Source organism: Mustela lutreola, chromosome 1 (genome assembly GCF_030435805.1).
Source record: "Mustela lutreola isolate mMusLut2 chromosome 1, mMusLut2.pri, whole genome shotgun sequence".
NCBI classification, from domain to species: Eukaryota; Metazoa; Chordata; class Mammalia; order Carnivora; family Mustelidae; genus Mustela; species Mustela lutreola.
The window spans coordinates 219959584-219972183 of NC_081290.1; the positions used below are offsets into that span (position 1 = coordinate 219959584).

Sequence of the window (12600 nt, forward strand, 5' to 3'; positions counted from 1 at the left end):
ATTTTAAAAAAGATTTAATTTATTATTATTTTTTTATTTTTTTTATTTTTTAAGATTTTATTTATTTATTTGACAGAGATCACAAGTAGTCGGAGAGGCAGGCAGAGAGAGAGAGGGAAGCAGGCTCCCCGCTGAGCAGAGAGCCCGATGCGGGACTCGATCCCAGGACCCCGAGATCATGACCTGAGCCGAAGGCAGCAGCCTAACCCACTGAGCCACCCAGGCGCCCAAAAAGATTTAATTTATTTATTTGAGAGAAGGAGCATGCAAGTGAGGGGGAGCAGAAGGAGAGGGAGAAGCAGACTCTCCCTTAAGCAGGGAGCCGGACAGGGGGCTCGATCTCAGGACACTGAGATCAGGACCTGAGCTGAAGGCAGGTGTTTAACTAACTGAGCCATTCAGGTGCCCCCTTTTATGAAATTTTTAACAGTACATGAAATAGTATCATGAGAAACTTAAGCAGTGAGAGTTTAAACTTAAAAGTCAGAGAGACCTGAGATCTATTCCTAGTTCCCCACCTAACAGCTGAGCAAATTTAAGCAAATTACTTAACTCTTCCTAAGCCTCAATTTCTCTTCACCAGCAAAATGAAGAGAAGTATATTAGGCATGGTAGCTAATTACTATAAAATACAGCATCATAATTTCAGAGGCATAATTTAATAAAACAAGTAAAATTCAACACAGGTGTTCCTCGCCATGTTTGGATGACATTGCCACAAGGATCAATTTGGGGCCCTAGGCTTCTTGCATTTTGTGGTTTTGACTTCCTCTAAATTCTTTGAAGTTTTCATTCAGCTGGTAAGTATGGGAAGAAAGAGAATATGGAGGGGCCCCTGGGTGGCTCAGTGGGTTAAATCCTCTGCCTTCAGCTCAGGTCATGATCCTGGGGTCCTGGGATGGAGCCCCCCCCCCCCCCCAAATCGGGCTCTCTGCTCAGCAGGGAGCCTGCTTCCTCCTCTCTCTCTGCCTGCCTCTCTGCCTACTTGTGATCTCTGTCTGTCAAATAAATAAATAAATAAATAAATAAAAGAAAGAGAATATGGAGCGTGTGTAGGATGTTCTAGAGGTTCTGTGGGCCAAGCCTTAAATGGGTTTCATCATTTCTATTCACATTCCACTGGACAGAAATCAGTCACATGACCCTGACTGATCAGGAAGGAGGCTGGGAAGTATAAGGTGTGTTGTGAAGTAAAGGAAACAGACTTTGGGGAACACAAAGTTGTCTCTACTAAGGTCATGAGGTTGTTTTAGGGTTTAATTGAGATAATGCATGTATGTAATGTGCTTAGCACAGGGTATGCCACCTACAAAGTTATATGTTCTTATTATTATCACAAGTATGTATGCTGAGAATGTAAATAAGGATCCCAAAGTTAGAAGTGGAGTATTTGCTTGGAGGTCCTAGTAAGAGAACTCAGATACATTTAAAGGAAAGTCCTGACCTTTTAAAGGTTATGATCTTTAATTCATTTGGCAGCATCAGAAGATATAAACAGACAGATAAGGGAAGAAGCGGATGCCAAGGTGTTATCAGCTTAGCTAACAGAATATCAAAATATCGTAATTTAAACAACTCTGATTTCCAAGAAGAGTGGGAATACAATAAACTGCGAGATTGTTTGGCTTTGGGAATGAGCATAAGTGAAGTAGTAAGGAGTAAAAATTCTAGTTCATTCTGTTTTCCATATTCTCTTTCTCTATTACTATCTTACTTCAAAGTTTAGACCTCTTCAAGATTCTTCAGGAGCAGTAAGTTTTCTTCACCTCACTTATTTCTCTTCTGCTGCCACGTAAAATATTGTAAGCTCTAAGAATAGAGACCAAACTTCTCTTACACATTATTGTATCTTTGAATCTAGCAATACCTAGTATGGAGTATGCAGGCAAGAAGAATTTGTTGAATAAATGTCATTTGTATTGGTAGATGCTTCACGTTTTGGTGAAAGGGTATAAATAAAGTTAATGGAAAGACAAGTTTTTAAATCTTGCTTATGCCACTATAGTATCTGTGGAATTCTGGTACTTCTTAAACTTAACTATTTTTTTTTTAAATATAGAAAAATTATATAAGCACTTGACTCCTAAAACTTGTTCTTTCCCCTTATATTAAATGGTACAATCCATTTTAGAGTTATAGTAATGAGAATTAAATTTATAAGTATTCCAAACACATAGAAGACACTAAAAAATGTTTTAAATGGTTTCCATTTCCCCCTGGACACCAACCTCCCTACACCATACTTTGTCATTTGAGAGCCTTGGAAAGATCAAGTGCTATTCAAATTTTTCCCTCTGTCTTTGTTTCTATTCATTTGTAATTAAAGCACATAGACCTTTAAGTTGGCAATCAAAGTAAAGAGCTTATCAGTTCCCAAAGGGCTGATGAGTTCATTGTTAAAATAGTATATAGCACCTAGAACAATGCCTGACACACAGTGGGTGTTCAATACATATATTTTTGTGAATGAACTAATACTGAAATAAAGATGATCCTTCAGATGGATAATTACAGAATGGGCATGCTGTAAGTGTGAAAAAGTGGGCAGGTTTTATCCAATGAGAGGTTTGTAGTAGTGTTTCCAAATAGGTGACTTCTATGTGTTTTCATTCATTTATTCATTCATTCATTCAACTAGCATTCTACTGTGTGTCTACTATGTATCAGCCACAATATTAACAAGAAGATATCTCTGTCCTCATACTAGCATAATAAAACAATTATAAAAATAATTAGTAGGAGGATGTGTAAGATACTACATGAGTAACAGAAATAAACTGCTGACTACTTACGAGGGTGTGAACCAGAATGGCATACCCAGTAGTGTGACACTAACTGGACTAAATGTGGAGGACTGGAGAGAGATAAGGCTCAACAAACTATACTTAGGTAGGGGCTAGATCATGAAAGGCTTTATATGTCAAACTGAGAGTCCTAAATTTTATCCTCTAGAGTAGTGCATGGGGTGCTACGAAGGTTTTAATACAAAGAAAAGATTCATATTTTAGGTTCAGAAAGATCTGGATTGGACAGTTGAGGTATGAGAAAGAGAGAGAGAAATCAGCTAAGAAGTTATTAGAATAGTCTACATGGGAAAGAGATCAAAAATGATAATAAAGCTAGAACTAAGGCAATAGATATGATGTTAGAAAGAAAATGGGTTTGAGGGATATAACTAGATTAGGCTGGGTAAGAGAAATAAGAGAGAAGGAGGGCTAAGAATAAGTCATGGTTTTCTGACTTGGACTTCTGGGCAGGTGGTGAGGCCATTCCGGGAATAAAGAACAAAGATGATGATCTGCATGGACGAGGGATATGGAATGGGCAGGGACAAGAGAAATCATTTTTGGCTATACTGAGCTTGAAGCATCCGTGAGACAAGTAAAGATATTTCTTTAACAGACCAAGGAAAGAAAAAAAAAAAAAGAAACAGACCAAGGAAAGTAGAACACACAGAAAACTTAAGGATATAGGACAGGGCAGGTAGGCCCATCAGTAATTCCTATCCTTAGAATATTTTCCCATCATCTTCAAAATTTCTTCATATCTTTCAGTTCACCATTGTACATAAACTTCTATAATGATCACTGACTATTTACTCATTCAGAAACTTATAAAATGCATCCTCGAAAAATGTACAGTTATATTACCCTTTAATATTCATAGTAGTGCAAAAAATACAAGTTTCCTGCTGTGTACTTAGGAGTAACTTTTACATTTTCCCTGAGGTTGAAGTATTTAGCTATTGGCAGCCAAATGCCATGCTCATATTGACTGACTTCAGCAGGAGTTATTATTATTAGTGCAGATGCTCAGGTCAACTGGGAATTCACTCAGTGGAACCCATAGAAGGGCAGCAAGGATGGCATGCAACATGCCTTGAGGACTGGGTGACTGCACGGCACAATGGACATGGGGCAGCAAACTGGGCACCAAACTGTAGATGGACTGCAGAAGCACTGAAGGAAGTCACTACCATTTTGTGAAATTTGGGACTGGCTTGACAAAGATGAAGCCTGCTGATTTAAGACTGTATGTTCTTGGAAAATCATGGTGCTGCAGAATTTCACCAGCCATAGTGAAAAAAGGGGGGGAAGGGAACGGGAGGAGACCACAAAATCTGTGATATGATACATAAAATGTTAACTATTAGCTTTGCATCTTCTGAGAGTCACCAGATTGAAGCACGAATTTTGGATTTGGCTGGCAGATGGTGTACACAGACTTTTGGAGTATGTTAGCATTTCATTTGGAAGTAGCAAGATTACATAGGACTATCACAGTAATTTAACACTCACAGAGATTTTAAAATTTATCCCTAAACCTAGTTAAATGTGGCCCTAATTACATTTTTAAAGGCTCATAGAACAGATTCACAGGATATAGTAATTCCTCTAAACTGTCTACAGGTCAGGTGTCAGTGTCTCCTTTCCCTGAAAATCTGGCTCACCCAAGAGAAAAAAGGCCAAAGGGAAGGAAAAACTAAACCCGGGGAGACGGCAGGTAGTGATGTCTCAATTCTTTGAATGGGACTTCTCTATTTACCAGCCTTCTCACTTCCTTCTATGGTCTGGACCTTTAATCACCTCCACAGTGAGCCTTGTAGGGTCAAGCTAATCTCTGTTGACATCATCCTACTACTTCCCTTTTCAAATTCCAGTGAAGTTATGTGTTTCCTGTCCTATTTGACACGCTAGAGAAAGAATACAGGACGGTTAGTATCTAAATTTAGTCCAGCAGTAGCGTGTCTGAGTTTTCAGAGGAGAGATCAACAAAACCCGGTGACATTTCCAAGTCTTTCAAGAAAATGGGAAAAACAAAACAAAACCGAAACAACAAAAACCATCCCCAACCCTCCCGGGGTAAGTAAGTAGTGAGAGCTTCAACCGTTTCACAGTAGGGAGAGGCCTGCTGGCCAGGATCCGAAAATGGGCCAACTGAAGCGTTTTCTTTTTCCTTAAAACCAGGAGGACGGCTTTGGGGGGCGGGAATCCCTCAACACAATCTTGACTCAGCCACTGAAGTTCGGAGAGCCGGAGCCCTGACAGCCCCCTCCCCACGCCAAGCCGTGAAGGTGGCCGCACCTCCTCTTTGTCAAGCCGTTGGTTTCAACCACAGGCAACAAGAAGACCCTTGGGGTGGGAGAGAGGTAAAACGGACGCCACTCACCAGCTCGCCCCCGGCTCGCGGGACTCGCCGCCCCTCCCCCGCCCCACCTCCCCTCTGTGACCCCCGCGTCCCGCCACGGGCGACCTGTTGGCAGGGAGCGTCACGTGACGCGGCCCGCCGCGCACTGCCCCCGGGCGGGCCTCCTGTTGCGCCCGCCGGGCGGGTTCCATCACGTAACGCGCGGGCGCCGCCCCGCTCTTCCCTCGCGGAGCGAGGGAGGGCGGGCGTCGAAGAGGAAAGGGAAGGGAAAAGGGGCGGGAGAAGGAGACGGAGGGGCGGCGCCCGAGTCACGTGACCCGGGACAGCCCGGAAAGCTCCGAGGAGGAGCCTGGCGCCGCCATTTTCCTGCAGCTGCCTGTCCCTCTTGCCCTGCCCGGCTCCAGCTGACCAGGGAAGGGGTGGGCTGAGCTGAGGCGGGGGCAGGGGAGTGCCCGACGCCGTGCCTGACCCCGCGGGTTACACGAGCCGGTTCTTTCCCGGCTGGGTGGCAGCGCGCGGCCCTGAGCCCCGCCCCAGGCCGGCAGGCGGAGAAGGAGCCGGTGGCGGTAGGGGGTGCGGTGGGGGGTGGGGGTCCTCCGGCGCTTGGGGGTCCCAGTCCCCGCCGGCTGCCGAGCGGGAGGGGTGGCGGAGGCGCCGCAGAGATGTCCGGCCAGAGCTTGACGGACCGAATCACCGCCGCTCAGCACAGTGTCACCGGCTCCGCGGTATCCAAGACAGTATGCAAGGCCACGACCCACGAGATCATGGGGCCCAAGAAAAAACACCTGGACTGTGAGTGAAGCCGACCACGGCCTCTGTCCCCGCGACCCGCGTTCTTCCCTCCTCTTTTCTTACCCCTTCAGCTGCCTCTTCCTTCCCGTCGTCTTGTCTGGCACGGCGGGTCCTGTGCTGCTCCGAGGTGTGTGCTTTTTGCTTCCATCACACCTGCCTTCACGGCTTCCGTTGCCTGTCTAAAAATCCCTGATAAGCCACTCCCCCACCCCCGGGTACCTAGAAGACCCTCGCTTTCCTGCCGGTTGCGCCACGAAACCCCAATACACTCGACCAACTTGGCTCTCCACGTAGCTTTTCACCTCCCTGCCGCCTCTGTCCACTGCAGCCTTCTGCTCTTTCATACGACCCCCACCCCCGTCCCGTGCTGCCTAGTCGCCCTCTCCTGAGCGTCTCTCGGCTTGCTCCCGGTCTCACCGCCCCATTGTTTCCCCATTAGCCTTCGAGTTCCGTAAACGCCCGGTTCCGTGGACCTAGATCCCCGTTTCTCCGCAGTCCTGAAGGCTGCCTCCCTTGAAGTGATTCCCACTCCTTTGCTCCACTGGTCAAGTCTCTTCTGTCCGTTCCCTTCTCGGGTTTCTCTTCCAGCTTTCCTCTCCCCTTTGGGTGACATTTCTTTGCCTCTGTAGCTTCAGTTCGGTTCCTTCGTCTCATTTTGTGTCGGACACATCAGACTCATTATCCGACTCTTAGCCCAGATTACTTACTTTGGGGGAATGAAAGTAAAGGTACTCCGTTTGGTGTAGGGAACGCTTTATGGGAAGTTGGGATTTATAATTGCCTTTGGTGGAATTTAATCATTCTATTTTCATGCTTTTTAGATAAGTTGTGAATGTCAGCCCCCCTCTCCCCCTTGTTTCTTTTTCTAATGGGGTCTGGAAAAGGATTGGCTGATAGTGGTATCATTTCCTGGAACTGTTAACCCTGGCGGTTTGAATTTAGAAGGTTGAGTATGAAGTGTAGATTATTGGGATAAAAAATGGATTAGTATCAAACCTACAAATAACCTACATCTCTTTTGAAAATGCTAAAAAGGTGATTGATGATGCTTGAGTTTGGACTCCTTTTTAATTTAAGCTGGTTTTCTCGGGGAACCAGCTTCTCTTCTCCGGTGTAATATTACTCCATTCACTAACTTACATACAATTACCATAGCTTAACTCCTCCCAACTTTTTCCAGACCTGGAAGCCACTTGTAATATCCTCATTTTTCTTTCCTTTACCTGGAGGTACAAAGCTCAGTGGATTACTCAAGGTTTGACTCAGTGGAGTGACCTAAAACTTTTCAGGGAAATAAAACCTAGGGAAATAGGCACAGTAATAAGTTCCTTTTTAAAATGGCAGCTGGACACATTTGCCTGACTGATTTATTCTCATGAAAGTAACTTTGCTTTACTGTTTGGAGCAAGAGTGAGCAAGGCCTGGAAGGGAATTCCCTGACTGTGAGTCCTGTTTTGATTTCTCTTTTGGGCTTTGGCTGTAAGGTCTGCACTTTAAAGAAAAATGTACAAAATGTGAATTCTTCCAAGATAGTTTGCTCATGAAGTGCTGTTAGAACAAGTTATTGCTACAGACAAACCCATTATTCATTGTGACTGGTTCCTTCACTGTGGAAAAGTTAAAAAAAAAAAAAAAGTCATTACTGCTTGGTTCTCCTCTAATGCACTGGTCGTGCAGGCTGCTTTTAACTCTCAGTCCTTGCCTGTTTAGAAAAATGTAGAATATATTTAAATGCTGACACTTTTTTTATATATGGAAAATTCTTTAAAATGAATTGTGAAACCGTACGTGATTTTTTTTGATTATCTGATACGTGGAGTAGATAGTTTTGCTCTTTACTTCCCTTCAAGTGACTGCTTGGTTTGCTATAGCCAATCTTACCGTTTGACCTAACTGTTAATTCTTACTGTTTTTTATTTTTCTTTTTGGTGATGGGGGGTAGGTGAAAAAACTACTTCTTTCTGTAAGAACTGTTTTCCTCTAACTGACTTCAAAGTGATAAGTGATAAGGAGGGTGATGCTTGTGTTTTATTAGTGTTACCCTTTTTTTCTTGTAATAGCAGCTACTGCAGATGCCAAATGGTATTAGGTTTGGAAAGTAAACTCAACATTTGTAGCTCTTTTCTACCACTGCTGTAAGCTCCGACCTTAGAACTTGTATATTCTTGGTAATGTGTGATTTTTTTTTTCTTTAAATCCGTATAAGTTGCTACTACTCATCTAGTTCTTTTAAAGTAAGGTTTTAAAATACTCTTTTCCCTATATAGTTTTAAATGCCCTTGTAACAAGTTTTTAATAATGACCTAAATTTATGTTAAGTGAAGACTGGCCAATCAGTGGTTTTTCTAAACATCTTTCTACCCACACACTTTAACATGCTTCCAGAAAATTGAAAAGGCTTTCACAGACAGTTCTGTGTCATGACACCATGAACTTCAGGCTTTAATGTAGAAATAATTTTTTCTCTTCTAGGAATTTTTCTTTCTAGTGAGGGCTTAGATCAGTTGCATGTTTTAATATCTTGAATGACTGTTTTCCTCATCAGTTGAACTTAGTGAAAGCAATTTCATTTTTTTTTAAAAGATTTTATCTATTTTATTTGACCCAGAGAGAGAGAGAGCGAGCGATGATCATAAGTAGGCAGAGAAAGAGGGGGAAGCAGGCTCCCTCCTGAGCAGAGAGCCCGATGTGGGGCTTGATCCGAGGACCCTGAGATCATGACCTGAGCCGAAGGAAGAGGCTTAACCCACTGAGCCACCCAAGTGCCCTGCAATTTCATTTTTTAAATGTTAGTGTATAACGAAAATATGTCCAGGACTGTTCCCCCCCCCCCCCCCCATGGGCCTTTAGACTGTGGAGGAGGTTTCTGTGTACTTGACAAGGTGTTTGCATATTAGGAAGTGATTATTATAATCTACGACTTAGGGCTTAATTCATACTATATTATATACTTGTTTTAGAAAATTTTTTGCTTTGCTTATGGGTGTCTGTAGGTAATAGTGTTAACTAGGGTCCCTAGTGTGAGGAGTTGTCCAACTTGAAATATAAATGTTAAAATGAACACGATTTGCATTTAGTTTCGGGTCTCTAATGGTTGTAGTCAAGGTAGAAGAATAGCAGCCCTTAAATTGGAAGGACTTCGGTTTGCCAGGCACTATTAACTGTTACCTAATTTAATCCTCTCTTATGGCTACGGGAGAGGCAAGCCATATGCTCAGGTAGTAGTTTCTAACTCAATTTAAAGAGGATATAGAATGCTTCAAACATCATAATTATTCAAATATAAACAAAACATAATTTTAATTAATTTATTTATTTTTGAAGAGAGGGTTAGGGGAAGAGCAGAGGGAGAGAAAGAGAGAGAATCTTAAACAACTTCTACAGCCAGCACATAGCCCAACACGGGGCTTGATCCCACGACTCTGATACAATGACCAGAGCAGAAATCAAGACTCTGGATACTTGACTGACTGAGCTACCCAGGTGCCCCAAAACACAATTTTTTAAATTTATAAATTCTTAATTTAAAAACCATTATTATCTGACTTCATAACCTTTAGTCTTATTTTGTTTTTTTGATAGGAATACTTAAATTTTTTTTATATATTTGTTTAATTTCCTGTCCTTGGGCATTTACATTCTAACATGTTGCACTGAAATACAGTATTTATGTTAATGGTAATAATGGCTTCACTTTTTTATCTGTATTTTTTCCCACTTAATTTCTAGGGACACTTCATTCCATCCATCATCTGCTTTATATCTTGGGAAAAAATCAAGATCTTGTTCTTATTAAGAAGCATCAATTATTAGTGTATCTCTGTAGTAGATATAATGTGGGATTTGTGTGTTGTGTGCTGGATCTATACCCTGCTTAAATTTAATTGTGGAAATAATTCTTTTGAAAGTTAAGAATTTGTGAATATATTGAATATGTAGAAGATGGAATTTGTATTTGGGTTAGTGGTTTGTATAACCATTGAAAATGTATGTAAAATATCAGAAAGTACCTGAAATAATTACCTTTTTAATCAAATGTATTGATGTATGACTTCTATTGGGTGCTTAGTTGGCATATTGTTGAGAAGGTATTTGGTAACTGGGATCTGATTTGCAAGAAAAGGTGCATGTGAGGAAGAGATTAAGTGGGAAATCTGCCCCAAGATGTGTCATGTTTAGAAATAAAGTAACAGGCTTTCCAAATAGATCTTGTTTTAAAGAAGCAGTTGTTTCGTGGTTAACATGTGGACTTACTATTCTTTCTTTTTTTTTTTTTTTTAAGATTTTATTTATTTATTAGAGAGAGAGAGAGTGCGCAAGCACAGGCAGACAGAGTGGCAGGCAGAGGCAGAGGCAGAGGGCGAAGCAGGCTCCCTGCCGAGCAAGGAAGCCCCCGATGCAGGACTCAATCCCAGGTTCCTGGTATCATGACCTGAGCCGAAGGCAGCCGCTTAACCAGCTGAGCCACCCAGGCGTTCCCTTATTATTCTTTCTTATAAGAATTAACCATATGATTTATATTTTCCCTTTTCATTATTTAACCAATTCTGTCCCTTATTATTTAGTCTTTTTTTTTTTTTTTTTAAAGATTTTATTTATTCACTTGACAGAGATCACAAGTAGGCAGAGAGGCAGGCAGAGAGAGAGGAGGAAGCAGGCTCCCTGCTGAGCAGAGAGCCTGATGCGGGACTCGATCCTAGGACCCCGGGATCATGACCTGAGCCGAAGGCAGAGGCTTTAACCCACTGAGCCACCCAGGCGCCCCTATTTAGTCTTTAATAGTTCTGAAATACAGAAAATGGTAATGGAGTCAACCTAGGTCAAATGCCTGAGGTATGTAGCAGAACTACGCAAATGTAATTTTTTTCCTTGTGGTATATACAGTTAAGTTTCTGAATTGTATGTACTTTAAAAGAGAAACTCAGAAGAGAACTTTATATATAACCATTTTGGTAGCTGCATTATTCGTAATTAGCAAATTAATTCTAAAATGTCTGCAAAAAGTACTTAGGCTTCACTAATGGATTGTTATTTTAAAAAATATTAGATTCCAGTCATCTATTTTTTAATCCTTATAGGAAGGCTTTTCATGTTTACTGTATATGTATCTGAATAATTTTTAAAGGTGTTTTCAAATTTAGAGTGGCAGATGAGGAGTAACCTTTCATAAGAGGTAACTAGGCTTCCCCCTCGCCCTCCATTTGATTTGTGAAACACTTCTATGAAATATTTAATCAGATGTTTTAAATATTTAATCAGATGTTTTAAAGGTACGTTAATAGTTAAAAAGTAGTCTTTTCTAATTAATTGCCAGAATTGCATTATTTTAAATTATTTCTTTTGACCCTGATTATCATTTAGAATATTTGATGTAAACATTTACCATAATGCATAGAAAGAGCTTCTCTTCTGTTTCCTTTATTTCCAAAATGCTTAGTTTCAAGATTTCCCCTTTCAAATCAAAGATGTAAGAAAAATAAACTTAAAGGCTTCTTGGCAAGAGGTTAGAGCCTACCAAGAAGAAATAGGGTTAGGTTTTCAAAGTACAGCCTTAGTATTTGCTCTTCCTGTTCCTTTGGTGGCTGAAGTGGCATTTCCGTTACTTTGTGTTCTGTCTCCATGTGTTCCCCGTTAAACTGTTTTATACATTTCTCTAGAGAATTGAAATGTTTGGATTTGACCTTTTAGAGTTTTATATGTTCATTGTGTATATGGTTCTTTTAATGGAGAAACATTTCTCGGTAGTCAGATTTTACGAATGATAATTCTTTAGAGGGGAATTCTGATGAACTTGAATTTTTGTATTAACATGTTCAGAGTTGTAATTTGCTAGATTATGGGAATACAGTATTAAGGATTTTTAAAGTTATTATACTAGAATGTAGTGGCAGTACAAAATCCTTGTATTTATGCATTGATTGTTTTATATTTATTTAACTAATATTTATTTGTGTTTATTTTGTCTTGGGCACTTACTGTACTAAATACTTTTATTAACTTTATTTCTTTCAACAACTTTGTGAGCAAGGTTTTTATTATTATCACTGTTTTACTGAAGAAGCAGCTAAGGTGCTGAGAAGTTCAGTAATTTGTTCAAGGTCATAATCAGAAGAAGGAGAACTAGGATTTGAGTTCAGGTGGTCTAGCATCAGGTTTGTGTTTTCATCTCAGTGTGATGTTTTAGTAATGCTTTTCTGTTCCAGAGAATGAATAAACCATGTTCATTTATCCATGGCAGTAGTTCTTGAAATGAGGTCCTGGCACTTAGGGGAGTTCCAAAGACCCTTTCAATTTATTTTTAAATTTTTGTTTATTTTTTATTTCTATTAAAAGATTTTATTTATTTATTTGACAGAGATTACAAGTAGGCAGAGAGGCAGGCTGAGAGAGAGGAAGGGAAGCAGGTTCCCCAGTGAACAGGGAGCCCAATGAGGGGCTTGATCCAAGGACCCTGAACTGAGCTGAAGGCAGAGGCTTTAACCCACTTTAACCCACTGAGCCACCCAGATGCCCCCCTTTCAGCTTATTTGTGAGGTCAAAACTGTATTCATATACTGAGACATTATTTGCCTTTTTTCATTTTTGGTTCTTTCATGGGTGTACAGTGGAGTTTTCTATTAATCCAGATAGTAAAAAGTTTTGCAAAAAGGTAGAACAGTA

The 12600-nt window shown here is 40.9% G+C and overlaps 1 protein-coding gene and 1 long non-coding RNA gene across 15 annotated transcripts in view; one reads left to right on the plus strand and one right to left on the minus strand.

The window, feature by feature from the left end:
- Nucleotides 1-6804, minus strand: part of LOC131839667 (uncharacterized) — a 68783-nt gene extending 61979 nt beyond the window's left edge. The window contains exon 1 of one of the 3 annotated variants that reach the window (XR_009357041.1): nt 6004-6804. This is a non-coding gene — a long non-coding RNA (uncharacterized LOC131839667). Of the gene's footprint in view, nt 1-5169; nt 5262-6003 lie in introns of those variants that run through there. The other 2 variants (XR_009357044.1, XR_009357039.1) reach the window with 2 other exon arrangements.
- Nucleotides 5515-12600, plus strand: part of PICALM (phosphatidylinositol binding clathrin assembly protein) — a 112298-nt gene continuing 105212 nt past the window's right edge. For 4 of the 12 annotated variants that reach the window (XM_059187284.1, XM_059187303.1, XM_059187300.1 and 1 more), the window contains exon 1: nt 5517-5940. In XM_059187284.1, coding sequence (XP_059043267.1) covers nt 5811-5940 — 130 coding nt within the window. In that variant the 5' untranslated portion in view covers nt 5517-5810. Of the gene's footprint in view, nt 5941-12600 lie in introns of all 12 variants that reach the window. The other 8 variants (XM_059187336.1, XM_059187364.1, XM_059187353.1 and 5 more) reach the window with 5 other exon arrangements.